The sequence below is a fragment of the Cygnus atratus genome, chromosome 2, assembly GCF_013377495.2.
Source record: "Cygnus atratus isolate AKBS03 ecotype Queensland, Australia chromosome 2, CAtr_DNAZoo_HiC_assembly, whole genome shotgun sequence".
NCBI lineage: Eukaryota > Metazoa > Chordata > Aves > Anseriformes > Anatidae > Cygnus > Cygnus atratus.
In genome coordinates this window covers 86,130,861-86,150,231 of record NC_066363.1, presented here as the reverse complement: position 1 = coordinate 86,150,231, position 19,371 = coordinate 86,130,861, and the positions used below count along the sequence as shown (strand labels likewise).

At 40.1% G+C, this 19,371-nt stretch overlaps 1 protein-coding gene across 1 annotated transcript; it reads right to left on the bottom strand.

The window, feature by feature from the left end:
• Positions 1-3,802: 3,802 nt before the first annotated feature.
• Positions 3,803-7,926, bottom strand: MED10 (mediator complex subunit 10). The gene is made up of 4 exons (XM_035552808.2): positions 7,753-7,926; positions 7,427-7,510; positions 6,252-6,354; positions 3,803-4,606 (listed from the first exon to the last, which is right to left on the bottom strand). The coding sequence occupies exons 1-4, from the start codon at positions 7,878-7,880 to the stop codon at positions 4,511-4,513; spliced, it is 411 nt and encodes a 136-aa protein (XP_035408701.1). The 5' UTR covers positions 7,881-7,926; the 3' UTR covers positions 3,803-4,510.
• Between the last annotated feature and the right edge of the window lie 11,445 nt (positions 7,927-19,371).

The window sequence follows — 19,371 nt, the reverse complement described above, 5'->3', positions numbered from 1 at the left end:
TTGTTATAGAAGTACCTTGCAATGCGTGCCCTTCAATTATTTTAATTAAGAAAATGAAGAGTTTTAAGCATAAAGAAGTAGTCAAAGCAGATGCAGTAAGCACAGTGTTCCCAGAGCAGGGCAGACACTTGTGTCACCTTGACTCCGTGTTTCACAGAGCTGGAAGGACACATTTACCAGTTGCATCATGTAACTCCTGTAACAGGTGTATTATTTATTACCTGTTAGAATTCACAGCTTTAGGTTAGGCATCCTATACATGAAGAACTAAACAAAGCAGGGTTTCAAAAATGGGAGAAGGCTGGGGTCCCAAATGCACCTGCAGCCAGATGAGGGGGCTGCTAGAAGACACAGCACCTTATGACCAGGACCTGCTGGTGGCCCACAGTGCAGACAGGTGTGGCTGACTGTATCTAGGCCTGCAGCACCAGTGCTGGCAACTGAAGGTCTCTGCAAGGAGCACAGGGTCTCCTAAAGACTTACCCCACTCCAGACCAGCCCTGGCAATTTGTGGATTTCAAAGCAAACCTGCTCCCCTCGCATGGGAACACATCTGTCCATGTAATCATGACCTGTTCACCAAGGCGGCTCACTTCATCCTGCTCAGGGCATTGCCCACATCCCCACAGGCCACCCAGCTCTTCCTAAGACAGTTCCCAGTGCCCTGCAAATGCTTCCAGACAGCATCATCAATTACTAGGGGCTCACTTCAATGCCCTTCACAACAAGCCTGTGGGCTGTTCCTTTCCCTGAGAGGTTCCTCCTTTTCACTGTGAACGTCACTTCTAGTCTCCGAGTCGAGCACGATGAGAGGAGGACACCTTGACCAATGCTGTCGCCAATGGGGAATATCAGCTTAAAGAGTGAATGCCAACAAAGGTGTCACTCTCCAGCTTTCACACTTCCATGTCCCAGCCACACCATCATCCCACTAAGAATTCTGTCCTTGAATATTTCTGCTCTGCTGGAGAAAGAAACATATTTTGGACTATGCTCTTAGTCATATGGTCTGAATTTTTGGGTAGACCTGCATGGTGCCAGGAGTTGGACTTGACGATCCTTGTGGGTCCCTTCCAACTCGGGATGTTCTATGATTCTGTGATTCTATATTAAAAAGCAGCTGAGATGAAAAATCTCATAAGCCATGGAGAAGCAGGAAGGAGATAGAGTTCTAAGGCTAAAAGCTGTCAAGAAGCACCAGTCAAAAGGGACAAAAATTTTTAAAGAAGTCCACTCGTTCATGATATAAAGTGGAAAGAAAGTAATCTTTATATTATTTTGGCAAAATATTCTTCATTAATGTCCACTAAATGGATCCACAGGATGGAGGATAAAAGCAAGACAGAGGGAAATGCACAACCTGAGGAAATTATTACCCTTTACACCATAAAATTATTGTTAAAAACTGGAAATATCTAACAGCATAGAATATTCTTTGTTAACTGGGATAACAATAGGATAAATTTTAAAATAAAAATCCCTATTGTGCTTATATAAAATTGTTGAGGACTTTAGATGCTGTGATTCAATTCTTGTTTTGGAAGTGTTGTTATTTGTTAGAAGCCTGTGCCATTTCTCTTCATTCTGCAGAAATCAACTTATTCAACTACTTTAATAATGTTGCAGTAACAGCATTAACAGGGAGAAGAGAGAATGCACAAGGCCTTCCTGTATTACACAGCTGACACAATCAAATCTTTAAATTGGTGCCAGTATCAGGAGAAAATGTCTGAAATTGAATGATGTTTGCAAACAAATCAAATGCGCAGAATTAGTCCAAGTCAGTACAGCTTTTGATTCTATGATTTAATGATTCTATGATTTTATAGAAGGATGGCAAGGTTGTAATGGCAGCAAAGTGAATAGCTTCTTCCACAAGGTGGAGGAGACTGCCTAAATCCCAAAACACACTGACATTCCTGTAGAGTGACATGCAGGCAGTAGTTGAGGATGAGGAAAGGATGCTTACTGGATAATTAATCAATTTCAAGAGCTTCCCAACTTCAAGAGCTTGCCACACTGAGCCCACCAAAGCACAGAAAACTCACAAATCCTATGAACAACATTTCTCTTTCACCATCCTCTGCCAGAAAAAAATCTCATTTCCCCCTGCCCTGCTGGTGCTCTTAGAAATGGAAAGCAGAAGAGACGTGAAGAAATGGTTCAGCTGCATGGCTGGAGAAGGCAGCTGTGACACATTGAAATAACACACACAGCTCGTTTCTTTCTGTTAAGAACAGGAAATATTCAGGACACAAATATTTAATATTCAGAATGTTAACTTTTGAATTCTCTTTAGTGTGTTGATAGTCAAGTAAAAATCCTGTTTCCAGTGAATTGATAATGGCATCCCTTTCCTCCTTACCTCTTCTTTTCCCATCAGCAGTATGTTTAAATCCATACTGTATAAAACTCCAGTATCCCATTAGTAGTTTCTACAGAATAAATAACATGGAATATAGATACGGAAAGAACAAAAAATACCTACACCATATTAAGCTCATCAGCTCTGAGATGATCAACACAGTGCTAGTCAGCATATCAACTGATGGAGACTAATTTTTCAAGCTCCGCACATCTACAATGTAAATTTCTGATAGGACTCTCACATTAATGGCTAGGCGTTTGTGTGTAAAAACTAATTTGAAAATGAGGACTACATTTTAAAATATATTTAAAACAAAATATATATATAAAATAAAAGGTTTTGAACAGCAAATACTCCATAACCAAGCCAGTTACCTACTGTCTTCTTGTCCTAGAAACATTTCACCTTCCTGTTGCCGATGCTCTTGCTCTCCAGCTCTGCTGCCCAACACGACATGCACCTTAAAAACACTCTGCCTTCTGCACTCCTGCCTTGTATTCTGTCCACTTTCTTTAGAGCTGGCAGGTGCCAACCTGAAGCCACGCTTCAAGAATTCCTCAGGACCTTGCAATCCAGGCAAAGCAGGAAAAAAAAAAAAAGTTTGTGCGCTTTTTCTTTATTGCTGTTATTTGCCAAGTTCGTGGAGTAACATTGTGGAGTGAAAAGTGCAATTAGTGGTTGGAGGGAGTACAAGGAAAAGGATATCTGCAGACTAGGGCAAGGCAGAGTAGGACCAAGGAAGAATTAGATCTCTTTGGACTATCTTGTGGCAAGTCTTCAATAACTAATTCAGAGGAACAGCCAGCTTTCTCAATTTTTTTCCTTTTGTTATGCCAAAGTCTGGTCACGAATAAGTATACTTGACATTACAGATGCTCCAAAGGCTTTACTTCATCAAAGTGACTAATAATCATAACAGACATTATGCTACTTCTTTTGTGATAACAAGTTTCTTGAATTACTTGATCTGTGAAACTATGTGAAATTGGATGTTAAGTATCTATGAAACATGAAACACATCTCAGCAGTAAAGGGGAAAAAAATGAAACTGTCTTCCCCTTCAGCAAGGTCAAGTTTTTATATGCAAATTTGGTTTCTTTCACTGTAAAAGCAGTCTTCCGCACTATTCCCCTGGGTAGCAATCCCATCAAGCTGTTTTCTTTCAGGACTGTCTTGTATATAAACAGTAAGAGATTTCACAAATGAGTATGAATCTAACCAGAAACACTTCGTGTGATAATCACTGATACCCAAAATCTCCTGCTTCAGGTATTAAAGCTTTCCCCACAAAAAGCAAAATGCCAAGATTACTTTACCTGTAAATATAACTTGTAACACCCAAGTTCTGATACCTGTTTCATTTCTATCACTGACACTGATAAATATGCTAATTTACACAGCTTTTGGTTCATTCCCTAAAGAGTAACACACAAGTTTAATTTTTTTCAAATTTTTATTCTACAACTTGCTTAAAGAAAATGAACGAAGGCCTACATTAAATACTACACAAAATATTAACATTGTTGAGGAGCTAATCCCTGCATATGCTCCACTTCTACATCAGTCATCTGCACGGCAGCTTACAGAACAAAACACATATCTGAAGGTTTTCTTGGCTGTGATTCATTATGACACATGCAAACTGCAGCCCGACAGGCTCCTGTTCAGCAGAATTTTCCAAGGTGAACACAGTCAATTGTTTGTACAGTGATAAAAAACAGTTTACAAATAAAAAAAATCAAGTATAATAAATATATTTCTCAAAAACAAATGAACCCACAACCCTGGAGCACACTTTTCAGAAGACAAAAAACATGGTTTTCTGCTCCGGAAATGCACTTTGTAGTAAATGCTATATAATCACCTGCAGGTTATCAAAGCATTTCCAAAACCTTTCAGGAAAGAACAACCAAGTACCACAAGAAGTTTCAAAAGCAATCTTTGAGTGAAACTCTTCATAAAGATGCAGTAGCTTCAGACCAGAACCATGAGTGATCATCAAGCTCCTTTATGTCCTATCAAGGCCATTTGTACTTTAGTTTTTAACGAAGTCTTGGATACCCCACCTCTTCAGTCCATGTTTTTATAAAGAGTGGTAAGCATCAATTTATAGAATTGACATTTTTAGAGTTAAAGGCCAACTTAAGGAGGAGGATCTTCTCCTCGAATAGCTTTGTACTTTGCCATGTCTTCTGGGAACACCTTTGTAAGTTCTTGAATTAACAAACTTTTAAATTTCTGGAAAGAAAAAAAACATTATGTAGAGAGAGACAGAGATAATAAATACACACACTCCCACCTGCATCATTTGGATTTCATCTAGCAGTGTAATCCAATTAATAGAAATATTTTTACAACATTTTAACATTTCAGTGACCTAAAACACGGTTATCAAAAAAGACCCCACCCATCCAAAGTAATGTTTACAAGAGTCAAAGAAAACACTAACATGAAATCCGCTAGAAAAGGATCAAACTAAAATGCTTTTAATTAGCCATAAACTAACTAGCACCTTCACTCAAGAAACATAAAGCAGTGGTATCTCTCTGGTATACTCTGGTGCATCGATACCTGTCTAGGGTCCCGTCTCCCTGTCTCTAAGCAGTTTCTTCCATGTATCATAATTTAAGGAATAACAATTTGCAGAAAAAATACGCTGGACTCAGAACCTTAAGCTTCAAATACTTCTTTTCCTCCCTACTTTTACCACCACATTCCTTTCAGATGCTTTCCATGAATTTCTTCGGACAATTTTGAAGCAAGAATCCCTCCCTGCTGCAACTGCCTTATCTCCTGGGATGGAAAAGAAAGTACTGGAGTAGTCCTATGCATTTTATTTCCCTTTCTAGAAGGGGATGATGGAAGTATATGATAAGTAAGTGGCATTACTGAAATTCAAGGAAAGCAGGTAGTCCTTTTCCCCCCCATTACCCATTCATGATCACCCAAAATCAACAGGAAGTCAGATCAGAATGAAAGCCATTCAACTTGTTTTAAATAGTCTCCAGAAAGTAACCATAAACACTTCCAAGTTTAAGACATTCTATTCCAGTCATACACCCTTCATTGTGAAGGTGACTTGTTTAGATGATGATATTGATGCAAAGCTAATAAAGGACATGCCCACTTGATTTGCTGTGTAATCCCCTCCACATCTACGAAGGAACTCACACCTGCTTCAGAAATGCATAACTGTTCCTACGACTTTTACAAGCAAGCTCCATTCTATCAAAAGAAAAAAAATGCTGAAAATATACAGATATGTCTGCATTCTGCAGCATCCTCCACGCTAATTTTAAAATCGAGCCTAAGAACGTTATGAAACGCAAACACCCCTTTCTTTGAACTTCCTTTTCTAATTTTGCCATTCAGCAGTAGTTAAAACCATATACCGGAATGCTTAAGTTCTTTCTGAATAAAAGTGCAAGTTCAAAAAACCCTAAACGCTGGCATAAAGTCATTCAATAAAGACTAACTTGTGCTCATATACCCTATTAAAAACGGCAAACATGCTAAGACCCATTCAAGACTGTAAAAATACCTCTTCTGTTTTGCTTATTTCTAAATTTACACACGTCACACTGTTACAGATATATAACAGTGTGAGGTACCCATTAGTATTCAGAACACAAATAACAAAAGAGATCTGCAACACTATATACTTTTAGTCAAAATGAATTCATAGCAACATCTGCATCTCCAGCTGTGAATTGCAAGCTTCCTGTATTGGCTTCTCTATTAAGGCACACGGATGCAGAGCAATCCCTAATGCAGATCACACCGGAGGATTTAATAACCGCATAAGTGAAATCCTTTCTCCCCATATATATTTGGGGAAAGGACTGAACAAAATACATTAGTAATTTCATTATTTCTGGCTTACCTTCATTGTGTCAATTTTTCCTTTCACTTGCTCATTTTTAGCCAAAGCTCGCTCCAGACACTCTTTGGTGTAAAGCTGAGGGTTGCGACCTTGATCTATATATCTGAAAATAGAAAAGATACTGTCTAAGGGATTGCATTTGTACTAGAAAGTTCTCCAAAGAACAGAAGTATTCGTTCTGCTTTTTTTATTACTATTGTCTGAAACGTGAATTTTAAAAAACACAGCTTAGATTAATCACTTTCAAAATATTACTCAAGGAAGGCAGCAAGCAGCTGTCCTGATATGTTGTTTTAACTCTTTGTTTCCAGAGACCCATGATCTTTGAAAAAATTATCAAAAATATAATACCCAGGTCCTCTCATACAATAGGTACATATGAAAGTAGAAAGGTGAACCCATCCTTAGTAACTGCAAGGGGAATAACTATAAAATAGTTTCGTTAGCACATGGTAAGCAATTAACACGTAAGACACCAAGCAACTCAAAGAACAATTACACATACGATACTAGAAAGTAAAAATTGTACCAGCACTTGAACAAGCAAACATAATATAGCAAAATAAAAATATGCTTAAGTATTAGACAAAGGGAAATTCCATCCCTGAATGAAGAAAAAGGAACATTTACGAGTACTATCATAGATAAATAAAGAATGAAAGACTTATGAGAAAGCCCTATACAGCTAACAACACACCAGAGCGTAGCAAACTGATGATATTTTTGGTTTTACAAGATACTAACAATTTACTAGTCTTCTGCATAAAAGCTATCTTGTAAAGCTCTCCCTCTACATTCATAATTTTACTTATAACAGTTAAATCTCCGATAGGACGAAGATTGCCACTAGTGAAATTCAAATACCTACGTACTGGCCTAATTTATTTTTGTTTGCAACTCTACTACCCTGATTCTAACCTAGTTAACCTAGTGTAGAAGTGCATTTCCAAAATGAAGGATTACTTACTGTATTGCTAGATGGGGCAGAAGCTATATTACTGCCTACATGTACAGTGTCGTACAACGTAAATTAAAAAATATATATGAAAGAGCTGAAATCAGGTGTATAGTTTATCATTTCCTGGTACCCCCTGAGATGTGATTTTGGAAGGAGGTGCTGAAGGAGGCAGCCTCCAGAGCCCCCCAGCACCCACCACGGGCAGGAGGACACTCACTCGAACACCTCCAAGGGCACGCTGATGTCGTGAAGCTGCTGCCGGCACTTGTCGATATCCTGCAGGCCCGTCACCATGAAATTCCTGCGAGGAGAAAACAGGGCGGGTCGTGAGGAAAAAACGGGCACCAGGACGGAATGTGGGCTGGGTTCGGGCTGTTTTGGGGTGGGTTTCGGATGGGTTCGGGGTGGTTTGGGGTGTTTTGGGGGTGTTTTGGGTCGGGTTTAGTTTGGGGCTGTTTGGGGACGGATTTGGGCTGTTTTGGGTCGGACTTGGGGGTGTTTTGGGGCCCGCTCAGGGGAATGGTGCCGCGCGGGAGGCCTCACAGCTTCTGGTTGAGGCCGGCCTGGCTGCTGGGCTGGAAGTCGCTGACGATGATGCCGAGCTGCCGGATGTTCTCCACGAACTTCTCCAGGTGCTCCTCCAGCGAGTCGAACTTCTCCGACATCGCCATCCCCGCCGCCACCGCCCCGCCGCCACCGCTTCCGGTGCACCGCGCATGCGCGGGAACATGAGCGGGGGGGGGAGGGGGTCAAGGGGAGGAGGGGAGGGCGACGCCACGCCTCCGCCTAAAGCCGCCCAAGATGGCGGATCCCCGTCAGCCTCTGCGAGGCTTTCACTCCGTTTAATTAAACACCTAATTAAGCGCAGCGCCGGCCTTGGGGTGCTCTCTTTACCGTGCGGTTGGGCGGTGTTTCACATCGTGTCCTGGAAGTCAGCAGCGCGCTGGCTCCTGCGGAACACCCCAGCACAATGGCCATTTGTCATTTACGGTGGCGTTTTAATTGCGCTTCCCACTAACCGCTTCCACAGCTGATGGAAAATGAGCGCTAGACAAAAATAAGATCTATAATACCTAATTTACATAAGTCGGTGTTTGCTTTGGGCACTCCCAATTTATCAAATACGTGACTGCGAATAATGAGAAATATTTTTTTACCCCGAAGGCAAATCAATACTAAATTATATTTAGCATCTTTTATAAATGTCAGATAATTGGAGTTTGACAGCATGGATCATTCAGTAGCCCTCGGCACTGCTTTCCTTTTTTTTTTTTTTTTTTTGATACCACGTAGTATCTCTAGGAATTTTTCAGTAGCCCCCAGTGGAGTGGGATGCACGCAACGCGATTAATCATGTCCGTGACAAAATTGCCAGCACCTTTAGAAATAGTGAAATTTCTAAACTCACTCCTAACTCCCCAGTTTCTGTAGCCTTCCAGACATGGCCTGCTGCATCTAGATCTCAAAGTGTCTTTCTGCCTGGCTTCTCTAAGACAGTCTTTCCTTCCTGTCCACTTTTATAATACTGTTATAATCCCCTCTCTTCATTGTTTTTCGATCATCTTTTACTCGGTCCTCAACAAATATTAGCATATGGCCAGTAGTTTTAGACCAACATTTAGTGCCAGAACCTCTCTGCTTCTGAGTGGTTCCCTGTTGTGTGCTGCCTTTGACACAAAACTGAAGCTCCTTTTCAGAGCCTTTCATAACCTTTGCCCAGCTCCCATTTGTCCCCACCCTATACAAGAGGCTGAACTCTAGTCCTGAACCCCTCACCGTGCAGAGCTCACTCCTTTCTCAAAAGATTACAGAAAGGCAGCTTCATGCTTTGTCCAATACTGCCTTTTACCGTGTCCTAGCATTTGACTGCATCCTGTCAAATTCCTCCTTAAATTGCCTTGGTACCCACACTGCACGCTGCTGCCTGCTGGTGCAGGGGTCGCCTCTGTGAAGTCCTTGCACAAAGGGACCTGACTAGCAGGTGAAGGTCATAGCCGCAGCTGGGATACGGGTAACTGCATAGATCTAAAATGCAGATATTTTCCTGCCAGCCTTGCTGGCAGTATCTGATCAGCAGATATGCTCAGACAGTGACCGACCACACACAAAAGGAGCCCTCAGACATCCCGTGTACCTGGTAATGAAAATACACACCCAGAGTGCAGGATACCTGGATTTAAATCTCTCTCTTATCCACAAGAGTCAGAGCCTACAGAAAGCCCTGGCCTCAGAGGGTAGTGTGCATTTGGCATTGGGGTCCTGTGGCTATTCTTTGCGTGGAAATTAAGTATTCCTTCAGGAGCAGAGAGAAAAGGTTTGGCGTAACACACAAAAAGAAATGAAGGAACCACTGACTGATTATCTGATAAGGGCTTGTTGTCTTCCCCATCTGTCTTAGATCTCCTAATTATGTGTGCTTCTCTAAACTGTGTAAGAAATAGAAGAAACAACAGCCAATTTTGCTTGATAATAAAAAACACAATGGGATTAACTGTAGAATGACAAAATCTCAGTCTATATTAAATAATCTAGTTAACATTTTCCTTGTGGGAAGATTATCTGACATATTTCAATTCCCCTGGCACACCACAATAACTGCATGTTTTATAAATAGCTTATTTCCAGTATGCCTGTTTTCACTTGAATCTGAGAAGTAATGTCAATTGGAATTTAAAAGTCAGCCCTTCAGGTCTGCCAAACTACCACTGATGTAAATGGAGTTTGCTATCAGCTTACAGCAGATAAGAATCTAATGCTTTGATTCATAGTGAGTTATTTGAATGAATATCTGAAATAACAACTAAACTAATATAGATATGATGTTCAATCAACAAATTTAATGTATTTTATGAATTCATAGGTATAACTTGCAACCCTTTCTGTTCAAGAGTGAGAACCATCACACTCAGCAATATTTAATTTTAAAAAGAATAAGCAAGTGACTGTAAACAGCACTAAGTGTCAAGGAAAATATAGTACTGTGCAAATGTAAAATTGTAAGAACAAACCAAGGCTGCAAAAAGTAATTAGTCAGTTCCAGGCCTTGTCAATTATTGTCACTGTATGATAAAATAAATCAATTGCCTATTGATCAGCAATTGCTGACCGTTCTGTTTTAATAGAATGTTCTCTGGAGAGCAGAAGTCCCAGAATTATGACATGTAAAAATGAGTACTTTTCACTGATTACATGAGAAATCTTCATTTTAGGAATTGAATATTTTTTTCTAATATATGGAAGGGAAGATTAAAGAATATGTTGGATTTACAAGATTAAATCTGAATGTGAGGAAAAAGGAGGGAGGATTTTGAAGGAACAATCTAAATACATTCAGTTGTGTCAGATGTCGCTCTGCAGACACAAGAACCTGGGACTGAAACAGAAGAGTTGCTTTATATCCATCTTTGCTTATGGGAAAAGATCTGTTAAACGCACTCAGTGTCAGAGCAGACTACCTTGCTTTAAATCCAGGAACAAAAATGGGCTTTGAGATACTGTTAAAGCCTCCTCTCCTTCCTCTTTGTGGAAAAGACCTTGGCTCTCCTCTCCTTCTTCTTTGTGGAAAAGACCTTGGCTATCCTCTTCTTCCTCTTTGTGGAAAAGATCTTGGCTGTTGGAACTGAGCAAACATGACTTCTTGCTTTCTTGGGATGAGTGAAATCTGATGCACATCCATTACCCAACATAACTTGGGTAAAGTATCTGACAGAAAAAATAATGGAAGTCAAAAAACAAATGTAGGGATATCCAGTTCATATTAAGTCTATACTAACTAAGTCAATTATGTTAGATTACTGAATTTTGTTAGATAACTGTGTGTACAGTGCTTTTAAGATTAAAAATGGCTATAAATATACAACTAGTTACTAAGTTGTTCTCATTATCACCAGATTGGAGAGTGCTTTCCTATTTGTGGGAAAAAAGGCAATACAGAGAATCTAGTGGTGTTCCAATGAAAGATACAGGTAGATGGAAGATAGGTAGAAGACAGATGGATGGATAGATAGGTAGGTAGGTAGGTAGGTAGGTAGGTAGTCTGACAGATAACTTAATCAGTCAAAATAGACAGAAAGATTTAGAAAGAAAATTTCATGGTCCACGATTTAAGTAACCGTATTGAACACCTACTTTTATTTCCACGGAGATAGCAGGACATTAATGGCTTGTAGGCCAGACATTTGTACTGTGCAGTTAAGTAGAGTTTGTAATAAAGGATCTAATGAAAGGCCTTGTGGATCAACATGACCCATTTGGGAAGAGCAACAGAGGTTATGTAAAAGAAAATTCTGCTTTGTAAACTTCTAATGATTTTTTCAAGGGGTCAGCAAGCATGTAGATAAGAGTGATCTAATTGATACAATCTACTTGAATTTCCCATTGGCTTTTGACAAATTCCTTAACAAAAAAATATTTAAGGAGCTACAGCAACCACATTAGAGCAGAAATTCTTGAGTAAATGAGGAACTGATTGCCAAATAGGAAACACAAAGTAGGAGGAAATATTCAATTCTTGCAGGGGAGAGTGGTTCCCAGATGAATTCTACAAGGTCTGTGCTGAAATTTGTGCCATTCTCTGTGTTCATAACTGACCCAGAAAAAAGGGATCAGTGTGATGAGAAAACAGCTGTATGAGAATGTTAGGGGGGAGAGTAAAGATGAGTACAGGTTGTAGGAAACCATAGAAGGACCGGAAAAGTCTTGGTGACTGGGCAACAAAATATCAGAAGAAATGCAGATAAATAACATAAAATGATGTACATAGCAAACAACAACAACAACAAAACTAATTTCACATGAAGATTCATGACCTCTGGGCTGATGGCCTCTTGCTCCACGCAGGAGCAACACTCAGGGGTGTCAGAAGAAAGTCCCATGAAAATATCACCTCGGTGCTCAGCAGTGATCAGAAGTCATACAGAGAGTTAGGAATCATTAGGAATTTGAGGACAAAGTAGAAAATGTCATTATGCCAGTGCATAAATTCACAGTTCACCCCAACCTTGAATACTATGTGCAGTTCTGGTCCCCTGGAGTAGACCTGGGATAGAGCCAGAGAGGGGCTGCCAAGATGACTCCAGTTAAGGAAAGGCTACTGTGCTAGGAAAACCTGAATAGGTAGGAACACTTCAGCTTGAGAAGCCCAGAACAGTATTCAGGAGTGGTCTCATACATGTTTGTCATTTCCTCACTCTTTAGTATTTATTTCTGGTTATTGCTGAGCACAGGAGACTTTGTCTGAATCTGTGTGGTCCCACCTGTTCGACTTGTCCAAGAATGACGTGCTGTGTAGGATGTAGACAGATTGCATAGTGGTTTCTTACCAAGCAGAGCATAAAAAGGTTGATTTGAGACAGTTTTATCAGGTCAGAAAAAAAAAAAATCAATTCACTATTTTCATATTTGATTATACACTTCAGATAAATGACCTTTCCAGTGTAACAAGGCACAGTGCAGTGTTTAAAATTAATTACTGAAAATGCTAGCATTATCACCAAGTCCTCTTAGAAATATAAAAAGGCAAAATTTAATCATATGATTCTCCATCTCTAAAACTGTGATTCTCCTCCCAGCTCCTGTTTTCTGCCACTGGTGAATAAAATAAAAGTGAATAAAGAAAATAAAACCCATTGAGTTCCAGTGATGTATCTTTTCTCTCTTTTGGTGTGTCTCATTTTCTCTTTTTTTTTTCCTGTTTTCTTCTGCATTATTGTATCTAATCCATGGATCTCTTTCTCATTCTATGTCTGCAGACCCAGAAATGTAGGCTGAAATTTGACATCATTAACTGGGGGACATCGCCTACGTTAGAATTCCTCTTTTATAAGCCATCTACCCTTCTTTAATTACAACAAGTGATAAGCAAAAGAGAAGCAGGGAAGATAGATGTGAGCAGCACAGAGAATACCATTTACCTGTTCTTGATATATATCAGGTTGATAGTATTTACGTTTAGGACAGTTTTGGAATAACTCCAAAGCATGCTGTATTTTCACATTTTACTGTATAAAAATAAGGTGGTACAATAAAATAAACAAGTTTCTCAGGGAAAAAAAAAAATATATATATATATTGTTCATCTGGATAAGAAGTGCAATGATAGTTTCCATACAGATGGGATATTTAGCAACTTGCTAATTAATGACTTGAAATGGTACACTTAGCACAAACTAGTGGGATAGTGCATTTATGTATCATGACTGGATCTCATTCTTACTGAAATCATCCAATTTTATTTATTTATTTATTTATTTTTATTCAAGAAGCAGCAGATCAAGATTTTGTTCATACAGTAATTTTGCTCTTCCTAGTGCAGTAGATCTGGAGATGTTTTAGTGGGCCATGAACCAAAGATCACTGAGACCTTTGGAACTCTCTCTGTTGACAGCAATGGACTTTGGATGAAAGAGTCTCTTCTCACAACTCTAAGACACAGCACAGGACTTAAATATGCTTTTCAGTATAAGAACCTTATTTCCTTAGGGTAATGACAATGATCTGTAATGTTGAAAACTTTAATTCCTAATAACCTTGATATTACATAAAGAATTAATTGTTCATTTTGCTTTCAAAATATGCTGAGAAAATCAATACAATTATCTGATTTTTTTCCCCTGGAATATTAATTGTACTGATTAGAGTGGGCTTATATTGCATCCGTATTGTCACCAGTTGTCATTTAAAGCAAAATTAAGATCCATTCTTCTGAAATGCAGAGTCATTTTCATTATTTATCAAGTATGTTCACATGGTATTTTTCCAGAGATGTGAGAAATAATATACACTGTACTCTTGAAAAAATGTTCTTTTCCTTATATAATAGCAATAAGCAGAGCTGGTTCTGCTTTTTCTTTTTTTTCTTTTTTTTTCTTTTTTTTCCCCTACAACTCACTAACTAGTGCACTATATTTAAAACCGACACTTTAATTACCAGAAAGGCAGGAAAGAAGGCACAGGAATATCCCAGGCAGTAGGATATACCGAGATTCCAGACCACATGTGTGCTAGCAAATGAAATGGACCTGGGACCACTCTCCAGCACTGAGTCCAACTGGCACTGCAGTATCTACATTCTGAAATGTGCCTGAAAGCACTTCTGGAAGAGTGCTGGTTGGCATGGTCCAACAAGCTAACTGGGGACCTTTGTAAGAGTTAAACAGAGTGGATGCCATTCTGTGGTACTTTTAGTTTTTCTAAGGTAGAGCTATAATTCATGGTGTACGAGTAAAAGGAGAAAATGAATGGGCTCATATGGATTCAAAATGAATCAAATCAGAAAATCAGAAAAATTACTTAGCATTCACAATTACATCCTGTGGTGGAAAGCGTTTAAACCATACATCCACCACATTGCACAGAGCCACTATTACATCCAGTATGGAACTACTGGCACCATTGCCTTGACATTGGAAGTAGGCCTGGAGTTGTCATGGATTTCATGCAGAAGAGGTTGGAATGAGCAAGCACTACAGGATTCACCTGGATCAAAATGAAGGGTCTCATGATCACCAGAACAGCTCAGAAACTGCTTCCAGTTCAAACTGGGACTGTCTCTGAACTGCTCAGCTTCAAAACCATCGCAGTATATGAGTTAGGAGCAAACAGGCAGCAGTAGGCTTTGGGGGACTTCAGAATTCAACGGGGCAAAAGGCTTGTACATGTAGCTCCTTCACCCCACCTTGTGTGGACACTCTAGACACAGTTATAGCCACCCAGCTTTCTGGTATACCTTGTCATGTTTTGCTCTCTGCAACTACCTGAAAGAAAGGTGTGGGGAGCTGGGGGTCAGCCTCTTCTCACAGATAACCAGTGATAGGACTAGAGGGAATGGCCTCAAGTTGCACCACGGGAGGTTCAGGTTGGGAAAGAGCAGTCAGGCATTGGAACGGGTTGCCCAGGGAGGTGGAGGAGTCATCGTCCCTGGGGGTGTTCAAGGAAAGGTTGGGCCTGGTGCTTAGGGACATGGTTTAGTGGGTGACGGTGGTGGTAGAGTGGTGGTTGGACCAGATGATCCTGGAGGTCTTTTCCAACCTTAATGATTCTGTGATTCTACTAGCAAGGTCATGCAGCAGATACAAAGGTCCTTCCTGAAAGGCACTGTGATACTGGTAGGCATTGAACTAAAGACTCTCTTTCTACTATTCTTTTTTGGAGAATTCAAGTAACTCTTCAACTTTAAAGTCATTCTTCACACTCTTGTGCATTTATATTCCACCCTCTTTGCAATCTGCCTGCATTTCTGGGAATGTTATTTTCTTTACTGTTCATGTTCAGTGTCCAATCTTTAAATAGGTTTTAATCACAAAAGTTGCCTCAGTAAGAGTCTAATTTATAGGTTTCTATTCTCTCCACATCTCTGCCTACCTGATGAAGAAATGCTTTATTATCCAGTTAGTTTGTTCTGAGATATCTATTCTGCACTTTAATCAAATAATTGAATCATCTCTCAGTCCTCTGTATGATAAATTAAACAAACCAAACTCTTTACACCATTTTCTTGAATCACTTTCAGCTTTTTCTGCAGTATTTCCAATTTTTCAATATTGTCAGAAAAAGACAGATGACCTGCACATTGAAGTCTGATATTTGTCTTTGCAGAGCTGTGGGTCCCTGTGTTCTCCCATCTCTCGTGCTGCTCTCTCCTTTCTTGTTAATACACTGCAGGACTGCAAAACTCCCCTTTGCCACAACGTTCTGCTGGAAGTTTGGGCTGATCCAGTTCAATGAACTTGCATGACTTGCTCCGAGGAAGATGACTTTGCAATTTGTTTGTATTAAAATACATTAATTTCACAAACCCAACTATTCAGTTTAGGCTGCCTCAACACTATCTGTCACTACACTGGCCTTTCTGTGCACTCCTTCTTTTATTTACAATTTTATATTTACCTCCAGATCAACCATAATAGCTGTATGACAACTATTGAAGTTAATCAACCGTAATAAGTTGTATGACAAAATGCGTGTTGTTGCTAAACCTAATAAAGCAAAGCCTTCATCTTTTGGCTTCCTAATGACAAACCCAGTAGCCAATCTACAGTGATGTATACAGCTTCTGATAATCCAAGATCTTTGCGTGCATCTTCGTGCATACAGAGTGGGCAGGAAAAGAACCACTGATTTGCACTAAACCCATTAGTGGGGCAAAAGCCCTTCTCTTACAAGATCCGTGACTGCAACCACAGTGACCACAGAACACTTGTCAGGCCGCTAAACCAATTTCCTTTTTAATTTTTTTTTTTTTTTTGCATGGTGTTTAATGTTATGCTCACTAGATTCCTTCTTACATTGGACCTGCAGATGAAGCAGTAAGCATGCAAGGAACTGCCATTTCTACTTCCAGAGTACAAAGGAGGTGCCATCCCAAAATGCATTTCTGGAACTTAAGTGATGAAGCACATTAGTGTCGTCCAGTCATAAAAAGGTCCAGTGTTGCATGTCTGATGTTCTGAATTTAGTATGCTTGTTGTTCCAGCCATGTCCATGGATAACTGCTTACTGTGAATGCTATCGTAAGATTGCCCTGTTAACAACACAGGTCTTGTCTTTTGTCAAATTCCAAAATGGATTTTGGGCTGAAGCAACGTTTCTTTAGCTTTCTGTAGATGTTAGCTGCTTCATGGCCTAGCTGCCTTACTGGGACGTCTCTCCAGCCAAGGACCAGTGAACTACCAGCTGGTGGCAGCAGCAGCTTCTCCAAGACCAAGGTGTGAAGACTTGATCACAGTTCTTGGGAACAATGTATGACAGTCTATATAAATACTCTCCTCACTTTTGAAGAACTAAGCCATTGCCAGTAATCTTTCAATTAATCTATCTATCTCTTAAAGTATTTAGCTTTTCTACTCCACTTGGGAGTTATAATTGGCATTTGAGAAACATGAAGCTAAAGCATGCCTCTTGTTATTGTGCTGACAATGCTAAGATCTTAGGGAAAAGGAGAAAGAGTTTATTACCCATAAATGCTTTGCAATTGACCTTTCTTATGGCTGTATGCTGTAAAGAGGAAGATGAGAGAATGTGGTTGGATTTAAAAGAACACAAAAGATTGAAGGGAGTCAAAGCAAAAAGTGTTCAGCAGGCATCAAAGATGAGCGTTCTGGGATTCAGATGAGAGCTTACGAACATCTTATGCAATGGTGCTAATGCTTCCCCATCTTTTATAAAAGTAACTCACTGTCTACCATCAGTCACATTAGCCTTTCTTTTTTTCAAGTTGCATCACTCTGTCAGCACATCCTTTTTAACCTGTCTACCACTACACTCCTCTCTCTCTCTCTCTTCCTTGTCTGCTCCTCCAGATTTACGTAACAATTCCTTATCATTAGCCCCTCAGCACACGACGTTTTACTGTTGAACTTTGTCCTGTTTCTGTCACTTCAGGTGAACAAAAGGTCTGGTATGCAGTTTTAAGACTTCAGGAGCCAAAAATGATTCATTGGCACTATGAAGTATTTGAAACTAAATTACTGAAATTCCAGTGTTTTGCCTTTAAAGTCAGATTCAATGGGTTTGGCTGTCTCCATATGTTAGCTTGGTGTGGTTCAGACTGACACCCATGTATTACTTAGCTGACTTCAAGTCTTCGTGCCTTTGTCTAGCTGGGGGTTAACCTGGCACACTGAGCTGGTAACAAGCATGGTCTGTGAGTCCCTTTGGTGACTCACACCTGGCATGGTGGAGTACCTGGAGCACTGCTTTCAGGTGCAGCCACTGCGTGCTTGCTAGCAAAACAGCTCTAGCAGCAGCCATCAACTTCATGTGGAGCAGACTGCAGCTTCCAGGTTCTCTGGTTATATGAAGCAGGCCAGGAAAGTTCATGATCTCAGATCTTTAGAAATTCTAGCCAGAAAGTCTAGAAAGTCCCTGTCTGCAATGACAAACAGGAATTTTTGTATCCAGAGTAGAACGACCATCATGTTGTTGCCATTCCTCCAAGCACTGCATGAGATACAGCTTCCTCACTGAGCAGCTGAGGGATGACTGTACGGGTGACATTGTAGCATGAAATTGTGCCCAGAAGATGTCAAGACTAAAGGTGGAACAAGGTAGAGGATGCGCTGTACTTTTATTCTGGGAGAAATTTATGAGTGCTTTCTGTACTTCACAGTAAGGCTTTTCTCAGGATTACTGACCATGTCTTTTTTTTTTTTTTTTTGGTGTGCGTGTGTTTACGAGTGGAAGAATTCAAACATAGTTGTGTGTGTATGTGATGGTCATCTTATGCAAAGTAAAGGATGCTCCATGATTCAGAATTCCTGGATGCAATTCTTGTTCAGTCAGTAAGCAGCAACACACGAAGGTGAACGCTATGAAAGTTAAAAGTCTGAAAATTTCCAGCGCTGCACAGACTTAAAGAGCAGACAGGCAATTATATTCTCCAGAAATATTGTTTACCTCCTCATCCTTAAAAGCTGTTGCTGTGATAGAGCGGCTATTCATTTATCCAATTTATTTAACCATGTGTCCTTTGCATTTATCTGAGCTTATCATGTCTGTGGAGTGGATGTTACCTCATGCATTTTGTTTCTCTAACTCGGTAAAAGAGATTAGAAATGTTGGATGGACTTGTGACACTGAGAGGAAGGTAACTTCAGAGCATGTGTCAGCAGTAATATAGGGACCGCGCATGCACCTCTATTGGCTTTTATGTTCCAGGAGTGAAAATAGCTCTGTGTCTTTCTTCTTTCTTGATTTGCTTGTTTGCTAGCATTGCCTTTCCTCTGAATATCCCCTTAAAAATAAGCGGTGTGGTGTGACTGACCAATAAACCCCTACACACAGATGATGTGCCCATGAAGCTCAGGGATTAATGCGGGCTGTGACTGGCCACAGCTGTTGCAAAGAAGCTGAGTTTATCCCAATACAAAAGGGGACTGGAGAGTGGCCTTTGTTTTAGATAAACAGCCATCAACAGTCAAATGGATGGACTGGTGGTATAAATGTTTCTCCCTTCATTAACAGAGTGTGAATGTCTCCAGTTGTGTCAGACCAGCATGAGGGGGAGTGAATGCATGTCTCAGCCCTACATGGAGTATAAAAACCAAACAACTACCAAAAGAATTTTGAAGAGATCAACAGGCTCGAGCTGGCTTCAGACCTGCGCATTTCTTCCTGGTGACTCTGGATGCCCAGCATTGTGATGGTTTGTATATAGAGACCAGT